The following is a 24,253-nucleotide window of genomic DNA, read 5'->3' on the forward strand; positions in this document are numbered from 1 at the left end:
AAATAAGAGATATGAGCTAGAGGTATTCCATGTTTATCTTACAAAGTAGGATAGACATTTCCTGAGCAATAATTGAACTTTTTAATGTCAGATTCTATTTTTGCACTCCCTGGTACTGACAGCCATTAACAAATGCCCTTTCTGGTGCCATACAGTCACATGCCACTAAGCTTTTAAGTAGTGTCACTATGCATTTATTTCTATGTCAGCAAATTTTGTCACAGACTACAAGTGATCATAAAACACATTTCTATGATAGAGTATTAGGTATGATCTTTATTTCAGTTAAAAAGACTCAAAAGGACTCCTCTCGTGCGCCACAGAACAGCAACATTACTGAGCTACTAAATCACAGAATCATTGAATGACCCGAGTTGGAAGGGTCCCACAAGGATCATTGAGTCAACTTCAGTCCCCGCACAGGGCAACACCAACATTCACATCGTGTGTCTGAGGGTGTTGTCAAAATGTTTCTTGAATGAAAATTTACTTGAGGGGGGACATGCTCCACTGTGGTGTGAAACCACTTATTAATATTCTTTAAAGACAATTCTGCAGGGTGTTGCAATTGGAATCAGGAGGATGATAACGGCAGTCTAGATGGAATTAGCTACTCAGTTATTACAAATCTTTTCAGGATGTTTCAATAATGTCAGCGCTTTGTAAACGCTCCCACTTTACCTCTAATTAATATGACATGATGTTTGAAATGTAATGGAAACTTTTTTCCTTCAATTTTATTTTTATATGAAAAAAAAAAGTTTTAACTACCATTTTGACAGAAGGAGAGATTTCCCAGAGCCTGGTCCTCCTGAGACAAGCAAAGGTGGAATTGGAGCTGGTGCTGCTACTAGGTCATTTAAACGTTCAAAATACTACAAAAGGAAAAAAAAAAAAAAAAGAAACAAAGAAACAATCACTACAAATATTCCATGGTTTAAGAGTGAAACATAGTGCTTAGTATTGCAAGCCATCTAGATACAAAATACATGCACAGATTTATTAAGGTAAGGGAATAACTATTGAAATGTAATATAACACAAATGGAAATAAATTTTGTAATGAGACACTTAAACCACAGAATTCTCTGTTTTAAAGAAAGTGTAAAATAAATTTATTTTTCAAACCTCTATTTAAAATGGAACTTTCAGTGCTAATAAACTGAATTAGTGTCACCACAATAAAGCAATTGGGTACTATGTCTATTCAGGCTTCCTTGCCCCTCCTTTCCCACAACTACTCCACTGCACTGGATACAGTTGCCAGGAAATGCTGGCATTTCAATGCTGGCATCTGCCCTGAATTATACGTTGAGGCATTAAGAACACTAAAGAAAGGCTTTCTTTCAACACAGGAATGCCCAAGAATGTTACAGCAGAGTTGAGGATGACAAAAAAACCAAAACCATCCTTCCTCCAATTGGGAGAAATATTTTGTTTGCAAAAAAAGAAATGTAGGTGTATTATGATATACAGTTATTTTTTTCATTAATGTTCAATTATTGTACTGTTCTAGAGTATAGTAAAGATGTCACACTCTTCCAAACCACTGCCAATATATGAGCAGTGAAGTAAAAGGAATAAATAGTGCTAGTAAAATAGGGATAATGACAATTTAAATACAATAATACAGAAACTGCATGCTTATGTTACATTCTAACATCAAATAAAGTTGCTCCAATAAGCTGTCACCTCACTTTCCACAACCACTTTGATGTTTTTGGTTCCTACATTCGTTACACCTTGCCTACATATAATTCTACCCAATATCCCCAATTTGTTATGTTTTAAACATCCTATTTCAAAGAATGAGTAAGTACTAAGCTATTCAGCAGCTCTGCTTTTAAAGTTTCCTCTGTTCGTCTCACACAGGTACGGCTGCATGATGAGATGAAATCTTTTCATTAGCCATCTCCAGAAGACCTAACTGCAGCTGTCAAGATGGAGCTCAGATTTCCTGCTGTCCTCTCCCTTCCCCGCAAAACAAAAAAAAGGCATTCAGAGCCTTTTCTATTGACGACCAAAGTCTAAGAGGACACTCTACTTTCAGCACACCATTACAGTGCTTTCCTCCAGTGCAGAAACAACTGCTTCTTCATCAATGTCATTCAACAACACACAAACTGGCACCTTTCCCAGAAAATAAATATGCCATCTATATAAGACATATGGCTTCTTTTAGCCTAAGGAGTAATAGCTTCAAGGGTGCTCTCAGACACAGCTTCTTCTGTAGAAGCACATCTTGCCTAACAAGATATGGAAATAAGCGATGACTTTCTCTTCATCCATATACATTTCCAATGTACTTACTTTCTCAAATCCCAGCTCACACGTTGAATTAGAGGCCTGCTGAAAAGCTTCCATCTGTTCTTGTTCATCGTGTGCATCCCACAATACATCACCAAAAACAACTTCTTCGGGAGCAGTGGACTCTTCCTTATTACTCAAATCCTTGCCCTCTAGTTCTGTCATTTCACACCCCAATATATCCTAAGTAAAAAGAAAATTAGATAGAGAAAACTAACTACAATTCTTAACAGCGCAAGCACATTTAGTGTTTATTCCACTTCCACTGTATAGGAGTGTAGCTCTACTAACATCAGTATGCTGACTTCCTTTTAGAATAGCCAAGAACATAAATGAGCGATTTGATGAAACTGAATTAACTCTGAATCCATAGGTTTCAAGACATTTGTTTTAGTCTTCTCATTGTGGAAGCAACTCACCACAGGGAAGGATAGAGAGGGTAGAAAATGCAATCTTTCCTCATCCTATGATATGGATAAAGAGAAATTAAAAGAGAATTTAGGCCACAAATAGATCCCTCTTCCCTGTTATTTCTGCTTCTGCCCACAAAAGCACTGCTCAGTTCTAGGTTCTACTTTCCACTTGTAGATTTGCGTGCCAGATAAAACAATAAAACATAATAACATTTAAGTTAAGAATTTAAGAATAAATTGAAGTAGCATATAGTAATCACACTGACATCATTTAAGAGCATAAATCAGAGCAGGAATAGAAAAAGCTGAAATGCATCATGTACTCCACCTGTTTAATTATCTTTTCCACACAATTATAGATTTCATATGCTCCTTCCTTCACACCTCCAATATGATCAATCATCTGAAAAAGTAAATGGCAATGCATGACATAACCCTGAATCCAGCTGGGAACAGTATTTAGGTCTTCCAACAAAAACATTCTGGAACACATATAAATTCCATTCTGTTGCATTCCTTAGGTAGCATTCACTTTGCCTAAGCTTTTAAAAGTTGGGCAAAAGTTTCAGCTTTTCTCAACAGTTCTATCTGTAGAGGGAAATAAATGGCAACTAATTTATTTTCAAATGGGAGAAACCTCTCTGCAGGAACGCTTCTTGGTCTTTGGTGGCTACAGAGGGACCTTATATAAATAACTTTGCCATTTAAATGGCTAAAAGCAGTTTAGAAATTCTACCCTTACGACATAGGGGTTCTTTTCAGTGGAAATGCAGTGGCTCTTTTTTCTCCCCTGCTAATGAAAATTTCATAATATTCATAAATTTCAGCTTCATCAATCTGCTCACATAATGAGTGTCCAGGGCAATGAGTGTAATGCAATTTCTCCTAAAATCTGGGACTGCTCGTACTCAATGCTGTTTATGGCAGGGAAGTAAGCCTTTTAAAACTCACCAGTCTTTAAAACGCCATACCTTTGCTTTGTTTGTGTAAGAGATTTGCTCAATTAACTGCTGCACCGAGACTGAACTGACTTTGCCATCCTCCTTTCTGTGGTAAATTAGCCGAGATTTTTCTTCTGGATTTCTCAAGAAGGCTTCTTCACAGTCCTCCAACAAACAACTAGATTGGAAATCAGCATTCTTGTGCTATATTACACTGCTGTAGTAAACAGTTCAATCAACACAAGCTCCAAACATGGGTTTCACTGCAAAACCTAATTCAAAAGTCAGATCTATTTACAACAAAGGTCAAGAAAATACTTCAGCAGAGAATTTAAAATAAACTCTGAAGCAAAGAAAAGCTAAGGGAGGAAGTTTTCCTACTTGTACCAAAAACATTAAAGCCATTTATTAATTCTTTTGATTATCGCTTTGTAAATTCAAAGTTGATCTTCCATACCACTAAGCAGAGTGACAAATAACTGCCTTGCATGGAAAGAACGTGGATTCATACATTATGAATAAGCATCATATACATACTCTGCCATCATTTATTTCAAGGCTCTGCTCAATTCCCTGGCCTTTTTAGAACTCCTTTAGTATTTGTCAGATGTAGGACAGTCTTTTAATTTATAGTAGCCGAAAAGCAAAATTACACACTTAAAAACTCAAAAGCACTTTGTATTTATATATGTGAGTTATACCCACAGATGTATTTCCCAGCAATTTATTGCTGTTCAATAGAAGGAACTATATACATTTGGGAGGTTAACAATAGCAGACAGGATTATGTTCTTTATAAGCACCACAATTTCATTACAGTTTTTCCAAGAGAATCTAAGTAAACACTGTTGGCAGGAATGCTCCTTTGTGCCTTTTTTCTTTGCATGTTTCATTCTTAAACACATGTGACCCACATGCATAAAACTGAGTTATTTGTCAACAGTATGCCAATACAGCCTCAGCAGCTGACATTATCTTTCTAAGAGCATAAATGTATGGCAGCTACAGTCCAATTCCTCTATGAAAACAAATTAGCATCTTCTGTGGTACCTGACTGTTCCCTGCACCACCCCACTGTTGTAAATCTACTCGTGTCTTTAATTCTCTGCAGGCACATGTTTTATTTACAGAAACAGGTCTAGTTAATATGAGAGCCCTAATAACACAACACCATTGGAAATCCTTAAGAGTTCAAAATCTACCCCTACTATGACACTTAGTGCATAGTAGTATTTTCAGATGTTTGCATAATTACAAACATTTTGGAATGACCACTCTGTGATGCTCAATACTATCTCTTCTAATCCCTTTTTCGCTCTTCTTCAGCAGAAGGACACTGCTCCCTCCCCTAAACATCAAAACCAAACTCCACCCGATATTCCCAAATGTATAACAGAAACCATCCTAACACAACTCTAAAAGTATCCCTAGTTTGGGTTTGGTTTTTTTTTTTTTTTCGTTTAGCAACTCATGTTTCTTCTTCTAGAAGGTCAGGAAATTACTCACTGAACAAAAAGAACACATTGCATTACCATGTGTCATAAAACTTCGTGACTTCAGTAAACTAAGCTGTGGAAAGCTAGCATAAGCTACCACACAGGAAAGCCATGAAATGAGTCCACAAAATAGCCAAAGATAGAAAATAATACATGACAGAATAAAATCGAAATACTACAGACAGGTGTAAGGCTAGATAAGCAAATGAAAAACACTGAGGACATTCACAGCAGCCATCCTGAATTTGTAAAACTCTGGCAATGCACACAATGGAGAGCTGCTCTTGGAAGTGAAACATTTCTGTACCAAGAAGACAAACATATTTCATGCTGTATTTGAAGGAAATCTGTAGCTACAAGAAAAAGGAAATGACACAAAGCTGATATATTCTTTTCTGTCTGCTCCAGGAAACCTAAAGTTTGAGGGAGTACCACTTAGAAGACGCCAGCTTAGAAAATGTAATGAGCAAAGCATCACATACATTTTAATAAGCTATGTGCTCTGCATTACCAGTTTCCATTTGCTCTACTAGTCTGTAAAATACTTACCTTGGCAAAGTTAAATGTAGGAGCAAAATGACTAAAGAACTTTTTTCAATTTCCCATTTTCTTACATCCTTTAGAGGCCTTTCATTTTCTGCTGAAAAATGAACAACTTGGAAGAAGTACCCCATTGTTTCACAGACTCTCTGAAGCTTTGGTGAGTAGTTCTGAAAGCAAATTTGAATAATGGTGCTTTACTACTAAATCTGCACAGCACTAAGGACCTACTTGATAAATCTCAGCTTCTTTTCTCTAGACAGTTTCTTTCCACGAAGTCCTTCACAATATTTTCACTGACTTCACTGAAATCAGGCTACACATACTAAAGCTTTCAAGAAATATTAGGCAAATTTCTGAATAAGTATCACCGTGGAAACAAAATACATAAATTAGCATAAGTCTGTGAGATACTCACTCTAATAAAGATGTCCACTTCTGGTTGAGTCTCATCAGTACTAATAATAAAACATCTTACTGTGTTACTCCACAGAGAGTGGGAAAATAGAGGAGTAGCCTGCAATAAACTGGCAACAGCAGCATCCCAATCATCTGCCAACAAAAAAAAAAATGCAATAAAATAAACTCGAGAGAACTTTATATCTGATTACAATGCATAACAGATAAGTCATCATCTTTTAACATTATGAACACTACAGTTTATTTTAAATAGTGACAATTTTACTCAACTATTTTAATTTTATAAATTTGAATTTAGAGAACCCATATTATCTGATAATGTCACATAATTTGACAATGTGGCAAAGCAAGTGTTAAGTACATTCATATTATCACTACAATTAGATTTCCTCTAAATAGCATTGATGAAACATATCCACAAGATCAAGCTTATAGTTGTAAAGTAAGTAAAACTACACAGAAATAAAACACTTAGAATCAAACATCATATTTTTGCCTCCAGACCTATAGGTATTTCAGTTAGACCAGGCAAATAAACGCTAGTGAAACATTATGGGAACTTTATCTTCTTGAGATGAAGTCCATTGCTTTCTGTAGTGCTGTATGTCAATTCCCTACAGAAGCAAGGAATTTCGAAACTTTCTTAGGTTCTTCCCTTCGTGGCTGGTCATTCTTTCAAGATAGGAAGAGGTTCTCCTTCCACTACCACATGGGATGACACAAGGCTTGGTGTGTGAAGCTGGAGCCATCACAGAGCAGACCCTCCCCTCCCAATTTGCAGGCACAGATTTCTGAATCAGAGCCTGAAGGACTGAAGACAAAAGGGAGAAACTGGCAGCAAAATCAACTATATGCAGGAGGGGTTCCAGAGCCAGGACAGCAGTGAGGGAAACCAGAGCACCAGAAGACAATTTACAAGAGGCCATTTAGGAAACAAGTTCAAACCCAACAATTATTGACAAGAAAATATCTGACACTGATTCACATAACAATGCATACATCCAGGTCTTGCAATCAGATTTACATAAATTGCCTCCTATGCAGAGTCAAAACCCATGTAAATTCAATGATATAATTTATTCTACTGTGAAGGTAACATTCACACTCAGGAAGCAGAGAGTTTGAATACAAATGGAAAATAGAACACCAGGAGATACTGAAAGGAAGATGACTATCTTCCTTAGTCAACATAGGCAACAAAACAGTATTTGCTTTACTCACAATGAAGCATGATTCACTGCTGTTTACTAAAATCATTGCTGCACATACTATAGTCACCCAATATATTAAATATAACTTAGCATGTACAGCTACAGTTCCTTTCATTTTTACAAAGAATTCTAAATAACTCTTCAGTCAAATTATCCAAGAATGGACAGAAAAAGAGCTAAAAAAGAACAGAATTACTTAAGAACTGATAGAAAAATGACACAGACATCTAAAATGCAAACCAAATCACCATTACTTACCCCTGTTTATATTTGCGAATGGTCCCTCAACATCTATGGAGCTATGAGCAAATTCAGGCCCTCTGCAAGACTGCTGAAGCTGCATCATACTACCCATGGATGGCTCACTTCCCAAAGCTCCTCCATTCCAGTATTCAGATTGTGCCCCAGTAGCTAAGAATTGGAAAACAAAAAAAAACCTCTCTTCATTCTCACTAAAAAAGGTAAATTATCAACCTTAAATACTCCAACTGAAACCTACTGCCATGTGCCACTGCTCGTAATTTTTTCTCTTTTGACAGATTTGCTCACACCTTTGTACGCTGTAGTTCTAAATTGGTGAATGTCTAAAGTTGAAGTGAAGCCACAATGCTGAAAGACAAGGTTATTTGCCATTGTTTGTTATTATACAGATTGCCCACATCTATTGGGTTCAAATGCTGACTTGTTACAAATCAGGAAAACAGTTCACAGTATTACTGCAGCCATTTGTGCACATCACAAAATTGACAGCTTTTGTTCAGGAATGTTCCAGCACTGGAAAAGCATAAAGGGCCTGTAGGTCAGGACTGAAATATATTCTCTGTGCTGCATGAAAGAGCTTTCACAGTACCTCTTCATAACATCATTGGCTTACACTACTCACAATCAATATACAATGTGCATGACACAATAAATCTCCCATGGAAAAAATCAGGAAATCAAAAAAGACATCAAAAAAGGTAAGAAGGGAAGCATGAACTCAAAAAATACTTTATGCAAAAGACAGAAAAAAATATATAAAAGGACCATCTGAACTACTAAAGTTCATCGAATGAATCATTATGACACAAAAAGGTGATCACTGCATTTTGAAACATTTCTGCTTTCAAAGATTGCATATTGATACTCTTGCCGAGATGTATCTGCTAATATATCCCAATAAGCAAATCAAAGGTTAAGCAACAGCACTCGCACGCATTTTTTCCTCAGTAATCCTTTCAAGGTGCAAGAGGTAATGGTGGCCACCATAATCATATCACCACCCATAACCAAATGTTATAGCACTAGCTGTCTGCTACAGTTATTGCTCCATTTTGTAGCACATAAAAACTCAGAGGACAGATCACATACCTACCTGAATCCTTCCCAAGTTACCAAATACCTCTTACAGCATATATAAGGTTCTGCCTTTTACGTCATTAAGTTTGTGAGGGCTTCCCTTTCAAAAAATTCTTCAATAAAATGACTCTTACAGACAGTTCATGTTTGTTAAATACCAAACTCTGCTATCCTGAAAAATACAGCAGCTAAGACTGGCATACTTCATGGTTTATGCACAGTAAGTCTACCTAAGATTTCTCCTACTTTCAGGTATGCTTTTTGAATCCTTTGGAACATGATTTCTCAGATCTAGAATGAAATAACTCAGAAAAGACTAGAACAATGGAACATGGAACAATTTTAAAAAATAATGTTTCAGTCATTGTGTCTGGACAGTCCTCTATTTTCTTCATCTATTTATTTAAAACCAGAAACATGGGGTTCCCACAATCTAAGCTAAGTTTGTAGTCTGCTGCTTTTAACCTTTAAACTACTTTATGTTGCTTTTCACCTAGATTAATAAAACTTTTCTCAAAGGAACATAAAGATTTGTATTGTGCTTTACTATTCACAGACTTCAGTTATGTTCCAACACAAAATGCTGGGAATGAAATTCTCACCCGTGACATCCGTACAATTATCGTCAGAATCGGACTCTTCAGGATCAAACACTTGGATTCCTTGGGCCTGCAGTCTCTGAAGTTTTGCTTCTAGCTCTCGTTTGGCCCTCAGTAAGTCCTGAATCTCATTTTCTTTAGTTTCTCTGAAAATCTATGAGCAGGAAAGAAAAATGAAATACAAATCACAAGTCTTTTAAAATTCATTATCGGCTCCTGAATTCGTGTTACCTGCTTTCAATTGTAAAAATAAGTTTCTAGCATTTATTTAGCAGGCAAAGGCATGAAAATGTGAACAAGAAGCTGTCAGAAGCCTATAAATGAGCAGGAAAACACAGTTTAAAATCATTTATTTTTTTAAAAGTTTACCATTTTAAACCTTAGCATACTGTTCGGAAAGTCAGAAGTCTGCATTGATATGGGAAGTTCATTAAAAATGGCAAATAAGTTTCTTCACCTTTTAAAGTTTACTGTCTTCTAAAATTACTACATGCTACAATTTTTATGCCTTCATGCTCGTGTCTTTTTGGATTTTTTACATTTACATATAAACTTTTATTTAGTTTTAATTGTTGTGGAAATTTAAATTTCCTAATATAGTAAGCAGTCGAGCACCTCCAGCTGTTCTGTTTACAAAATACTACCATCATGTGGGGAATAAAACATGAACCTAGATTTAAATTCAAAGACATGGAATCTTCAGATCTCATTTTTGTAAATAGGGTCAAAATTTATCCTCTTTTTCAGTACTTGCCAAACATTAACACCTGTTACAATTAAAGACATCAAGAATCTTGAGAAAGGTGCAAACCCAGGACTTATTGCCCTGTTTTGGGTTGTAGAAGTACATTCATCTGCAGCAAGGGAAAAGCAAAAGCACCAACCTGGCCTTTCAAATCACCCTTCTAGAAAGTGCAAAGGCTTTTGTCTTTAACCGGCTATCGTATTTTAGCAGCCAAAAGAGCTGCACCAAAACACGCTTTTCCTCAATGTAAGCTAGAAGTGTTAAATATTACAATGCTATATATAAAATGTACTCAGAAATAATGGAACTCTGTGTTTATACATTCCTTCAGCATGTCTCAGTTTGCAGCCCATGTTTTCTTGGCACTCTTAAACATGAATATATCTCTGTGCTCAAATAACAGAAATTTAGTTTAAGATGAGTCACTGCATATTCTCCTTTCACTATTTAAAAAGTTATTTTCTATTTTTTAGCTCATACTTTTACAGAGAAGCTTCGGTAGGATAATCTTAAAGAAAACAGGCAGCTACAACCATGATAATTCACTTTTGTTTTAAGGAGAGATCCTTGTGAAAGCTATTGGAGAAGAGTTCATTGAGGAAATGCAACCAAGTGACATCAATCTTCTTTTTGGCCATTTTCCCAGGAAAAAACAAAAGTCCAGCCATACCTTGAATTGCCTTTTGACCTTGTCTCGATCATGTTCAAAAGTAGCAGCTCTCTCCATCGCCTGGTATTTCGCTTCCAAGGCACTTTCTTTCTCTCTAAGTATTTTCTGATATGTCTTCTGAAGTGCCTGAAAACATTTAATAATACCATTTTTTTTCCTGAGTGAAAGCAATCACTGATAAATGATTTTAGATTACTTTCCAGGTCTGAATATAATGTTATCCCAGCATCCTTCCCTGATAAAAGATTTTAGACTGCTTTGCAGGTGGAACTACAATGTTATCCCAGTATCCTTCCCTGATAAAAGGTTTTAGATCACTTTCCAGGTCTGACTACAATGTTATTCCAGTATCCTTCCGATCGCAGATTTTAGGTTGCTTTGCAGGTGGAACTACAATGTTATCCCAGTATCCTGCCATGATAAAAGTTTTCAGATCACCTTCCAGGTCTGACTACAATGTTACCGCAGTATCATCTAATCATAGAACCACTAGGTTGGAAAAGACCACTAGGATCATCGAGTCCAACCATTCCTATCAACCACTAAACCACGTCCCTGACCACCTCATCCACCATCTGTTATATACCTCCAGGGATGGTGACTCAACCACTTCCCTGGGCAGCCCGTCCTTCCCTGATGAAAGGTTCTAGATCACTTTCCAGGTCTGACTAAAATGTTATCCCAGTATCCTTCCCTGATAAAAGGTTTTATATCACTTTCCAGGTGGGACTCCAATGTTATTCCAGTATTCCATATCTTTCCTCACTCCAGGTGCACAGTGGGGTCCCCGTGCCCAGCCTTGACCACACCCCAACAGGTCACCAGGGTCGCACTAGGACATGCACTTTCTCCAGCATCTTGCCTTCCTTGGGAAGGCAAACCCATCGCACCCATCGCCTTCCCTGGGATGCGGGAGGCGACCTTGGCCGTGTCACTCGTGTGTGTCCCCTCGCTCGGCTGCCCTGGGTGTCAGGGCGCTACCTGCAGCTCGGCCCGCAGCCGCTTGTTCTCCCTGTCCAGCTTGGCCTCCTTCTTCACCATGGAGGCCAACTCATTGTTCTTGCTGACACGGAAGATCTCGTACTCCTTCTTGAGCCGCTCGTACTCGGCCGCGCACTCCAGCTCCTGCACCGACGCCGTCGACTTGAAGCTGGCCCCGAGGAGCCCTGCGGGACGGGAGCCCCCGACGCGCCGCAGGGACCCGCGCAGCAGCCGGGCTTTCGGCTTCACCTCCACCGGGATCTCGCAGGCTTCGCCACCACCGTACGTGTCCTCGATCACCTCCCCGACAGCGCCGGCCGGGCTGACCAGCGACGAAGCCGTCCCCATTGCGGGGGAGGGGGGATGCTGCCCCGGTCAAGGCTTTACCAGCGAGCGGCGGCGGCGGGGACCCCGGCGGGCGAGGAGGCGGGGGTCATGGCTGGGGCGGGATGTTCCCAGGGGCGGGTAATCCCCTCCGCTCCCCTAGGATGCTCTCCTCCTTTCTCCAGGGTTCCCCTCCTCGCCCCGGGGCTCCCTCTCTCTCCCCAGGGCTCCCCCTTCCTCTCCCTGGGGGATGCTCCCCGTCCTTGCCCCGGGGCTCCTCTCCTCTCCCCGGGGACGTTGCCCCCCTCTCCCTGGGGGCTGCTCCCCCTATACTCAGAGGATGCTCCCCCCTCTCCCTAGGGCTGCTCCCTCTCCTCTCTCCGGGGGCTGCTCCCCTTCCTCTCCCTGGGGCTGCCGCCCCCCTCTCCTCGGGGATGCTCCCCCCTCTCCCCGGGGCAGCTCCGTCTCCTCTCCCCGGGGCTGTGTCCCCTCGCCCCGGCAGCGCCTCTCACCAGCGCCCCGCACCCTCCGAGCCGCAGCGCCCTGCGAGCCCGCGGAACGCGGCCGGACGAGGAAGGGAGGGCAGCCGGGAGGAAACGGCTCGGAGAGCCGCCTCCTTCCCTCTGCCTTCTCCCGCCCCGTCCCACGGCAGCTCCGTCCGGGAGCAGCCCGGGAAAGGGGGGAGGCGGGAGGAGGTGGAGCCGCGGGTAGCTGCCTGTTGCCGGTTTGAAACAGGTTACTCCTCTGTTTTCTCACGGAAGGCGCCGGAGGGCAGGAATCTGCTTCTCTGGGGATAAGTGAGGATTTTCATAGAATCATGGAATCAGAGAATCATAGAAACATAGAATCGCTAGGTTGGAAAAATCCTTTGACATCATCAAGTCCACCCATAACCTGTCCGCTACTAAATCATATTCCTAAGCACTTGATCCACCCATCTTTTAAACACCTCCAGGGATGGTGACTCCACCACCTTTCTGGGCAGCCTGTTCCAGCGCCTGATAAACCTTTTGGTGAAGAATTTTTTCCTGATATCTAATCTGAACCTCCCCTGGTACGACTTGAGGCCATTCCGTTTCCTTCTATCACCTACCACTTGGAAAAAGATACCAACGCCCACCTCGCTACAACCTCCTTTCAGGTACTTGTAGGTCTGGTAAGGTCTCCCCTCAGCTTCCTCTTCTCTAGGCTGAACAGCTTAGGTCTTTGCTTTAAAACAACCTTTGTTTTGCTTTAAAAACAGGAGCAAAGATGAGCAAAGGGCTTTAAATTCGAAAAGGGAAGATTTAGATTAGGCAGTAGGAACAACTTCTTCATGATGAGGGTGGTGAGGCACTGGCACAGGTTGCCCAGGGAAGCTGTGGATGCCCCTTCCCTGGAGGTGTTCAAGGCCAGGTTGGGTGGGGCCTTGGGCAGCCTGATCCAGTGGGAGGTGTCCCCGACCATCACAGGGAGGTTGGAACTAGGTGTTCTTTAAGATCTCTTCAGACCCAAACCATTCTGTGATTCCATGATTCTATGAACGGAAGCACCTCTAGTTCCCAATGGCAACCTTGTTGAAATTTCTTCCTCTTGACTTTATTTCATTTTAGGAGTTGTTAGTGACTCTTAACAACCAAAATCTGTGGATCTGAGGTTCTGTCCCATAGAGAAATAGCTAAAACATCAGTGTATTATCAACACCGTTTTACCCACAAAACACAGCACCACACATGCTGCTATGAAGAAAATCAGCTCTGTCTCGGCCAGACACAGCACAGATTTTTTTGTCAGAGAAGGACCTGTACTTTGTAAAGATCCTTCATGACTTCAGCTTTAACAGAAACAGACTGCTTTCCATCCCTGAATCCACTAAATGAGGGATACAGTGCATTAGCTGGTGGTCTGATAAATTTATGCTTCTAACTACCCCTTTGGGGTCGGTATGCAATCTGTACTCCTGATCCACAACAGAATGACTACTCTGGCAATGTTCTCCTCCTACTGAGACAATGGGTTTTTCTTTTCAATGCATGTGTTACTTAGAAACCCATGGACTTTTTATGCTTTATGGCATAGAGAATTTTGTGCAATCATTCTAAATATTTTATTCGCTGTTACTTAATATCTGCTGGGATATGGTCTAAAAACATTTATGTGGCAACTGTAGGGGTATTGCTTTTGTCTTTGATATATCTGCTATATTACTGTATGATTTATCGCAGAAGTTTTATACTCTTGGCTTTATTTCTTTTTAGGAGTTGTTGGTGGCTGTTAACAGACAAAATCTATGAATCTAAGGATCTGTCCTGTAGAGAAAAGTACAGCTGCAGGAGCTGGCATTCTGAAAGAAGGTTAGTTTTTTACATGCATTATTAAGTTCAGCTCCAAGTTAGCAGCTGTTTGTTTTGCAAAATAATATATCTGATATGCTAATGTCTATGTATTCCTGTAAAATTTAGTGTGCATAGTGTCTATTTTCTCCCTAGAGAGCAGGGCCCAACAGGATCCAACACCTGCCCTGGAGCCCAGAGTCTGTGCCACACCCTGGGCCGGTCTATACTTTTATAATTCTCAGTTCCGGCCAAATGGAGCACAGGTTGTGCCATGAACTTCCGTGTGGTGGAGGCTCTGTGGGGGAATTATATCTTGCCACCCTAAAACTGACCTTTGAGACCAATCGGCACACTCCAAAGAAGAACTGAGAAGAGTAGGTAGCAGGTCCACCAAGAAGTAAGTGCTGGGCAATGGTACTGTGTCACACCGAAGTCCAGTGTGTGCACCTTGTCCTGTCTCACTGAATCTTGCCGGTTCTCCATTTGAAGACCTTCCCTTTCAGGAAAAAGGCACTTGCGGATCATCTGCCCCTTAAATTATCTTTATGCCATTTCCAACTCTGCCTCTTTTAAAAAACCCTGTCTGGTTCCTTCACGCGTCCCGAGGATTTTGGAGGATCAGATGTTTGAGTCTGAGGAGAACACCCATTTGTTCCTAAATCTCAGAACCTGCCCTACCATCAGGGTGAAAAACGAAAATGTCACAACTTTAAAGCAGATTTTACCTCATGTATGTGCCATGTTTGTTAGCCGTAACTGGGGGAGTCATTTCCTCTTAGAGGGGAAAAATAAGTATCTTATATTTTAAATGTCTTTACAGTGATACTTCCCTGATTTTCAAAATCTGTCAGAGAGGAAAATTACTTTTGTGTGCAATAGAGAAAAAGTGTTGTTTTATTTCCCTGAGTAAAAACACTTGAGTTTTGGGAATATGTGCAGTTTTCCCTAACATTACCCCTTTATTTTCATGAGCAAAAAATACTTTCATGTCTGAATATAAATTATGGTAACCTTAGTGACCTATTCTAGTTAAATCTAATTTCAGTGAAAATTATGGATACAGAATGTGTGACAGTTGTGGAAAGAGGAAGGGTGTTACTGTGTTTTCCCTGATATTGACAATAACATGGCCTATAAAGCATTAGGTGGTTTAGCAAATCAGCCTGTAATTCTGCAACAAAGCAAGGCTCTTGGTTTCCACATTAGCATGTTGGTTTCAGGCTGTTTCTCCACTGCTGCTTCAGCTCTGGGAATAATTAAAAATATGTTCATGCTGATGCTTGAACTGAATTGTTCTCGTATTCTGCAATTGTAAAAGTCAAAATCTCCAACCTTTAAGCCTAGAATAAAAAATGTAATATTGTAAGAACTCCTGGATTCCTTCTAATAATCCACTTGACATTAACAAATGGACTGGAAGAACTGTAGATGCTGCTTCTCTAATGCTGCCTCTGGGTGCATTACAGAATTTTTATGGATAGTAGAGACCGTATTAACACAGCCTTTCTAAACAGAAAAATTACACCACTTCCTTACTGCTTCATGGATTGGTTTTCCTAGTGTTTAGAGATTAGAATAGCTTACTTCAATATCTAATTCGTAAACTAACAAAGATGGCTTTAAATCGCCGATTAAGACAATTCAGAAAGAAATCCAACTGTTCATTGCACAGATGTTGCAAATGGTGTCTCAGAATGTCTGAGCATGAGCTGTCTTAACTTTCAAAAATTAATTGACCCAGAAAATCAATTGCTGTAGAAAATACATTGAGTTCTTTAAAAATTGCCTTGTTGTATTATGTTACTTTTTTAAGCTTCGATTGAAGCAGCGTAATCCTTAGTCCTTTAAGGACACTGATGCTGGATGCTGGGTGAATTATGCCATCAAGTTCTTCACAGGTCAGTGGAGACATTTGCGATATCTTGAGCATCTTCATGTTTAACATTGCTATTATTTACCTAATTTAGAAAGATTATTAAGACAATCCATGTGTGAGATGTGGTGGGTTAACCTCAGCCAGCAGCTAAGCACCCACCAGTTGCTCACTCACTACCCCCAGCCCAGTGTGATGTGGAGGAGAACTGGAAGAGCAAAATCAAGAAAAACTTGTGGGTCAAGATAAAGGCAGTTTAATTAGTGAAGGAAAGAGAGAAAATTTAAAAAAAAAAAAAAAAAAAACAAAAAACCAAACAACCATAAAACCAACAAGTGATGCATAGGTGGTCACTCACCAACTCCAGCAGACAGCCAGTCTCCAAGGAACAGCTACTTTGGAAAGACTAACCCTGAGTTTTATTGCTGAACATCACATTATATGGCTTTGCTCATTTTGAATCATTTGTCCCGACTGTTTCTCCTCCCAATCTTTTTCCCACCCCAACCTACTCACCAGCAGGCAGAGTGAGAAGCAGAGAGGGCCTTGATGCTGTGCAAGCACTGCTCTGCAATAGCTAAAACAGTGGTATGTTATGAACACTCTTTTACCCACAAATGTAAAACACAGAACAACACAGGCTGAAATGAAGCAAATTAGTAGCTCTGTCTCAGCCAGACGCAGCACAGATGTGTTCGTCAGAGAAGGACCTGTACTTTGTAAAGATCCTTTATGACTTCAGCTTTAACAGAACCAGACTGCTTTCTATCCCTGAATCCACATAATGAGGGATACAGTGCATTAGCTGGTGGTCTGATAAATTTACTCTTCTAACTATCCCTTTGGGGTTGGTATGCAATCTGTACTCCTGATCCACAACAGAACAACTACTCTGGCAATGTTGTCCTACTGAGACAGTGAGGGGTTTTTTGGATGCATGTGTTACTTAGAAGCCTATGGACCTTTTATGCTTTATGGCATAGACAATTTTGTGCAAACATTCTAAGTATTTTATTTGCTGTTACTTAAAATTTTGCTGGGCTACAGTTTAAAAACATTTAAGGGTGTTGCTTTTTTCTTTGATATATCCACTATATTATTGCATGATTTATTGTTGAAATTTCTCACTGTTGACTTTATTTCATTGTAGGATCTGGCCTTCTGAAAGAAGGTTGGTTTTTTACATGCATTAGTAAGTTCAGCTCCAAGTTAGCAGCTGTTATTTTTACAAAATAAAATATGTGGTATGTTACTGTCTATGCATTCCTGTAAAATTTAGTGTGCAAGGTCAGCATATAATAGGGTAACAGGAAACTGAGGAAGATGTGGAGATTAAAGGTTGCCACAGATTGACCACCCCTTAAAAATAAGAGTTGCTGTTATTAGGATGAATGTTGATAATGACCTGAAAGCAGAAGATACTTTAGATTGAAGGTGGCTAAACAAATTTCTACACAATATCCTTTTTGTTAATTCAGATGCCAGACTGACTTTTAAGGCTTTTTACTATCGGCAAAAGCAAAGCTTTTTCATCACTATTAAATTGTTCGTGCCTGCCCTGAATCAAGTTGATAATTTTTTGTGATCTCATTCATTATTCGAAAATATCTATGTCTAATGGAACATGATTAAGAGAGTGCTCTTTAGGACACACAGTGAAAAGATGTAGCATAGTAATTTTTAAAAAATTTGTTTTGTCCTGGATTATATATGATTCTATTCCCATCTTATTCAGTGACAATTAAGACCTTGCTCTAAAAGGCTGCTTCCTATTGAGTTGTTCTTCGTTAACTTGTTGCCTTTCCCTAATACCTCTATGCTGTGCAGTAAGTGCAAGCCTGCATAAGCAAAACTACTTTTTACTTACTCAGCTTCTTTATTCTATATAACTTGAGGCCCAGTGTAAAACACAATGAAGTCATGAGGTTCAAGAAGGCCAAGTGCAATGTCCTATGCCTGGCTTGGGGCAATCCACAGTTTCAGTACAGGATATATGACTAAGAGCAGCCCTGCAGAGAAGGATTTGGGGGTGTTGATTGATAAGAAGCTTGACATGAGCCAGCAATGTGTGCTCGCAGCCCAGAAAGTCAACTGTATCCTGGGCTGCATCAAAAGAAGTGTGGTTAGCAGGTTGGGGGAGCTGATTCTCCTCTTCTACTCCACCCTTATGAGACCCCACCTGGAGTCCTGTGTCCAGTTCCGGAATCCTCATCATAAGAAGGATATGGAAATCTTGGAATGGGTCCAGAGGAGGACTATAAAGATGATCAGAGGGCTGGAGCACCTCTCATACAAGGACAGGCTGAGATAGTTGGGATGGTTCAGCCTGGAGAACAGAAGACTCTGGGGAGACCTTATAGCGACCTTCCAGTACCTGAAAGGGGCCTGCAAGAAATCTGGGGAGGGACTTTTAACAAGGGCATATAGCAATAGGTCAAGGGGGAATGGCTTTAAATTGGAAAGGGGAAGATTTAGATTAGATATTAGGTAGAAATTGTTCATAATGAGGGTGGTGAGGCACTGGCACGGGTTGCCCAGGGAAGCTGTGGATGACCCATTCCTGGAGGAATGTTGTGGATGTCTCATTCAAGGCTAGGCTGAATGCGGCCTTGAGCAGACTGGTGTAGTGGGAAGTGTCTCTGCCCATAGCAGGGGGGTTGGAACTGGATGGTCTTTAAGACTCCTTCCAACCCAAACCATTCTATGAATCTATCAAGTCAGGGGGAAATTTTCAATTGAGATGATCTGTTTTGAATCTGGCACTCCAGTTTTTCCAAAAAGCCCAAACCTGCCAGATCTTAGCTCTGAGCAGGAGACCGACTTGGTTGCCTCTGCTGTCTTGTGACACCTGCATTTTGTTCATCTTCATGAAAAGCATCTATCTCTGTTCTCCTCTGAGACCTTCATGATAAGTGGCAGCAGTTCCATGATTCATCAGCCACTATGACTGTGTATAGGATTCTGGAGCAGCTGAGGGAATATCTACTAGATGGTGGGGACACAGAGGTCTTTTTACCTTTTTCACGTGACCCAGCATGGCTGGGGCTATATCTGTCACTGTGAGTGATGTACACTTTGCACAGTTCTTTTTTTGCACTGTTCTTTTTTTGCACAGTTATGCAACCAGACATGAAATTGCATACTTGGGATTTGAACAATTTGAGTTGTTGTTAGTGAATATAGGAGACAGAATAACTCAGGAACAGATTACAGTTTATCATTAGATCAACAAGTTAAAAGATTATATTCATAAGCAAGACTTTATCATAAACTTAATTTTTAGAAGTACAACTCTACAATTGAAGTCTGAGGAAATTGCTGAAAACCCCATGCTAAGGCTTTAGAATCATATTTATGAGAATCTTTAATGCATCTGCTTTTTCTTTTCAAGCTGAAGCTATTACAACATGCAGGTGTTTAATTGTAAGCTGCTGAACAAATTAAACCTTGGGGCGTAGTTCTAAATTCAAATAGCTATTGAGCTTACTGTGTTTCGCTCAGTAATTTTACTGCAGTCTGCCAAGCTGAGATCATCAGCTTCTTTCAAGAATCCATTTGCTGAGGGACCTGAAAACTACTCGGAGGAGAAATGATGAAAATTATAATGAAGAAGACATCTAGTTTTAAATGCTCTCTTAACTTCAGATGCCATAGCCCTTTGCCACTAGAGGACAGCAAGAACTCAGCAAAAAAGGGGGTTGTGTGAGGAGGTGGGAGAAAAAGACAGAAGTTGCTGCCACAGAGTTAAGACAGTATTAGTTCAGAAGTGTCTAGTGGGGAGCGTCCCTGCCCGTGGAGAGGAGTATTGAAACTATATGATCTTTAAGGTCCCTTCCAACCCAAACTATTCTATGATTCTGTGATTCTATGGTTCTAAGTTACATGCTTCCAGCTATAATCAAGCTTCTCAAAGAACTGAGACAGTTTTGGAAGATTTGTTTCAAGACAAAATACAGAAGAGACACTTAGATAAATAAAAGACAAAATTTTAATGCAGTGCTTTGCTTATCAGACATAGATGATGTTATTTGAAAAGCTCAGAACTAACGAGTTTTGAAAGCCATATTCTGTTTCCATTAAGTATATAGATAGTTTTGTATGGATTTCAGTAAGAATAGAACTTTGCTTTGTAATCTTAAATAACTGGTAGGTGTTCTGATTTTTGATGAAGAAATATGCACTTATGTAGGAAGGTTGTTACAGTCCATTATTTGGAATGGAAATAATAGTCTGAATCCACTGGAAATGAATCTTCTGCTTCCATATCTATGTATTACTTCAACCACATTTATATTTGTAACTTGTAATGCTTCAGAACAATGCAATTCGTAGTCAGAACCAAAGTTTTCACCTTCATGGCCTCAGTATGTCAGATAAGATAAACTTTAATAGCAAGTCACTCAGTGACATTTCTCCATTAAAAGTTCAAAAGAGGCTTTGAAATGACCTTAGTTTGTCATAAGTCTGAATCGGGTTTTAACTGAAAATTCTACAATGAGTTATAATCCTAGCATAAAGAGAGCTCTTGAACATCCATTTTATCTTCACTGAGGCGTCACTGAACTGAGAAGGACATCTCAGATTTTGCAGTCTCATGGTCATTTCATTCCAGGACAATTGGATTAATATTTTATACAGTCACGATGCTGAGGAACAACAAATCTTGTGAAAAACAGGGTGAAAATGGAGGGAAATGTCCAAATAAACAGCAAAACTGGGAAATATTAATGACAAGCAATTGCTGTCACTGTGCTCTTTACTGCTTCAGCCTAGAGCCACCAAGCTACAGTGATGCACAAGGGATGAATATATAACAGAGGAAATATGTTGAAGATTGTGTCTAATCATTTTTAAAGATCACTGAAGAGTGCTCTTTACAAAAGCTTCAACAAGACACAAGTGAAATTTCCTGAGTACTTTCATGTTCCTCTTGTATTGTTCTTACCCAGAACATCTGCCGTGTTGGCAGAGTCAAGTGTCCCAATAGCTTACCCTGGTCTGGATTTGCAAATTAGGCATCCTAAATGTGAACAAAATTTTCCTCAAAAACACATGTGGAAATAGTGTGACAATCCAAAAGGTTGATACCTGAATGGGTTCACTGGCTTCTTTAGCCTACAGCTGTTAGATCCTGCATCTTGTGTTTCCCAGAAGGGTGCCCTGACCAAGAGGCTGTAGAGGGGACTGGGCTTGGACCTCCTGTCACTGTCTGAGGAGAACCAGTATGTCACATGACTGAGTGCATAGTTTATGGGGCCAGAGAGAAAGAGCTATAAGAATCATGACTCTATAATTCACTAACTAGGACTCCCGCTCTCTTCCAGCAAGCTAATAAAAAGTCATCTGTCTGCAGATGTACTCAGCTATCCCCAGATGAGGTTGAAATTAATTTATTTCATTTTAGATAGCTGATTCAGGGAGGCACCCAAGATCTCAAGAGTGATCAGGTATAAAATGCACCCATTTTTTGTCATTCCCTTAGGAATCTATTGTGTCTATCCTTCAATATTCTGTGTCTGATCAAGTGTGACTCTCTCCCTGCAGTGTCTAGAGAAGTCAGACATTTAAAGTCATAGATTGCACCAACAGAGCAAGAGGTTTAAGAGTCTGGTGTGACAGTACTAGAAGATGCCATACATAAGTCTCTTTCTAGAACAACCTTTATTCAACAATGCAAATAGCTACAGTTCACTAAAGTATCAACTTAGCAATGTCCTTAAACATGTCTAATCTGTAATCATGTCAATATTTACTTTGATAGCGAAAGGGCTAATTCCTACCTGCCATTTTTTTCTTGTGGTTGATGTCGCTCGTCTCTTTCCATGCACAACAAATTTTGCATTTAGGACAGTCATATAGATTTTTTTCTGTCTTGATCAAATGCAGAAGAAATTATGTTCCTATCTTATGAGAAGAAGGTTGTTCAGAAATCCTCATGTTGCTAGGGTAGTGGTAGAAGTGCCAACAGAAGTGTGTCATCCCAGAAGCTGGGATGTTGAATCCCAGCTTTAAGAAGATAAATACTAGAAAGCTTCTCAGAAGTTCTTAGCAAGTGCATTTGAAACTCTGATTTCAGCTCCAAATATGTCCCTGTAACGAGCTCCAAACTCCTGCCTTCCAGAGGAAGTTACTTTTCTTCTAGCTGAAAATTAAGTAAATTCCTTTAGTTTTCCATTGATCCATCCAGTTTTAATTGTATAGCTAGAAGTGCTCACTGTTGAGGAGTGCTGTTGTATTTTATTATTTCTCCTGCTGAACAGGCTATCATTTCAAGAAATTAATCTGGACAATGTGGAAATTACTGAAATGAGTGAAGAATCTTAGGTATTTTCCATGGAGTTCGTGTTATTAGACAGAGCGTGTAGATATCTCTGTGCTACATTAATTCTGCATGTGTGAGCTGAATCTGACAACCACATGATGTAGAATTTTATCTCTAAACTGTTGTGTGGCGTATTTATGCAGTCAGTTTCTATAGTTTCCTAAAAAATTTCTTGGGCTATTGGGCTAGCAGGTTTTTTTAGCACTTCATTGTTTGTCATGTTTAAATTCTATGTATGAGACATGTATTGAAACCAAATGATGTTTCTCTTTTTACAACTGCAGCAGATTCTGAATATCCTGCGGCTATAACTGACTGGCACACAGAGAGATGAGATAAGCATTGCACAGTAGGAAAGGCTGCAGAATAGTGGAGCTGCATATACTCTAAACATTTGTCATTTAAAAATGTGACTTGAAGAAAGATTTTGTGGTCAGATATAGGTTAAATTAAGTTACAGCTTACTTAAACACGCTAAAGATATGTTGTGGCATTGCTGAATTTAGAACAATGGGCTATAATATGTCAAAAGGTCTAGTTAATTTTTCTCTGAAACATGTGAGGCATGCCATTATAGTAACTCTTCTGGGAGTACTTTAGATTGAAGTTTTAAAGGTCTGTGATTACATTCCAGGTTCATGCCACAACTCATCTTACTTCAGGGGTTTTGTTGCAATGACCTGTGACCAGAGAGAATGGGAAGGAGGAAAAAGACTTGTCCGTAGTGCATAAGGCAGAAATGTGCACTTGTGGAGTGTTTAGTGGTTTTTGAATTGATACCTTGTGTCTCCACATTTGAAGTGGCTTCAGGTTTTAAGTTGTGAATACACATATGTAGCTGGAAACAGGGTATATTAATTATTGGGTAGGAAACCTGGTTGTGGTCTTCTGAGCTTCTGGAAGTCTGGCACTGGGGAGTATCTCCATGGTGGCAATTGGTGGGGCTGATTGGTTGTTGTATAGTGAGACATGCTGAAGATTGCCCACTGTGCACATGTTAATCAGCTCCACTGTGCCTCTGCACTGAGTTTGACTTTGTAGGAAGTGTCAACTAAACATATATGGGTTGTACAGATATCAGTTTGGGGCCTCAGAACAAGGAAGACATTGGGGAGCTGGAGCACATCCGAAGAGCAATGAAGCTGGTGAAGAATCTGGAGCACAAGCCTATGAGGAGCCTCTGAGGGAACTGGGATTATTTAGCCTGGAGAAAAAGAGGCTGAGGGGAGACTTCATCACTCTCTACAGAAACCTGAAAAGAAGTTGTAGCAAGGTGCATGTCAATCACTTCTCCCAAATAACAAGCAATAGGACAAGAGAAAATGACCTCAAGTGCACCAGGGGAGATTTAGATTGGGTTTTAGGAAAAATTTCTTTACTGAAAGAATGGTCAAGCACTGGAACAGGCTGCCCATGGATACAACCAGATAGCTACTAGTAGGGCCTCTTCACTCCTGCTACTCAAGTGCAAGCGTTGCAACAGCGAGACATTTCTCTGCATTCCATACCACAAGTCTGACTCTTTGTCTGTGTTTCACCCCCTAGGTCCTAATTCAGTCTTCTGTCTCTTTTTTTTTTCTCTCTTAAAAATCCCATAACTGTGCCATGTGAAGAGACATCACATATGGTAAAGGAGAGAGGGGAGAATAAGAGATTTGCTTTTGACTTGGGGTCAACGTAAATTAAAGTATCTTTGGGCAACTTAAAAGCTGCAGTTTCTCTTATTATCATCTCTGTAGTAGGAAACACAGCACAGGTG

General features: G+C 40.0%; 1 protein-coding gene across 1 annotated transcript in view; it reads right to left on the reverse strand.

Annotated features, from left to right (window-relative positions):
• The window catches only part of NPHP3 (nephrocystin 3), a 29,941-nt gene extending 17,418 nt beyond the window's left edge, over nt 1-12,523 (reverse strand). The window contains exons 1-10 of the mRNA XM_009570420.2: nt 11,661-12,523; nt 10,680-10,805; nt 9,268-9,418; nt 7,586-7,738; nt 6,115-6,248; nt 5,706-5,866; nt 3,691-3,838; nt 3,048-3,122; nt 2,310-2,489; nt 772-875 (exon numbers count right to left, since the gene is read on the reverse strand). Coding sequence (XP_009568715.2) covers nt 772-875; nt 2,310-2,489; nt 3,048-3,122; nt 3,691-3,838; nt 5,706-5,866; nt 6,115-6,248; nt 7,586-7,738; nt 9,268-9,418; nt 10,680-10,805; nt 11,661-12,008 — 1,580 coding nt within the window. The 5' untranslated portion in view covers nt 12,009-12,523. The remainder of the gene's footprint in view (nt 1-771; nt 876-2,309; nt 2,490-3,047; nt 3,123-3,690; nt 3,839-5,705; nt 5,867-6,114; nt 6,249-7,585; nt 7,739-9,267; nt 9,419-10,679; nt 10,806-11,660) is intronic.
• Between the last annotated feature and the right edge of the window lie 11,730 nt (nt 12,524-24,253).

The sequence above is a fragment of the Cuculus canorus genome, chromosome 2 (assembly GCF_017976375.1).
Source record: "Cuculus canorus isolate bCucCan1 chromosome 2, bCucCan1.pri, whole genome shotgun sequence".
Taxonomy (NCBI): Eukaryota; Metazoa; Chordata; class Aves; order Cuculiformes; family Cuculidae; genus Cuculus; species Cuculus canorus.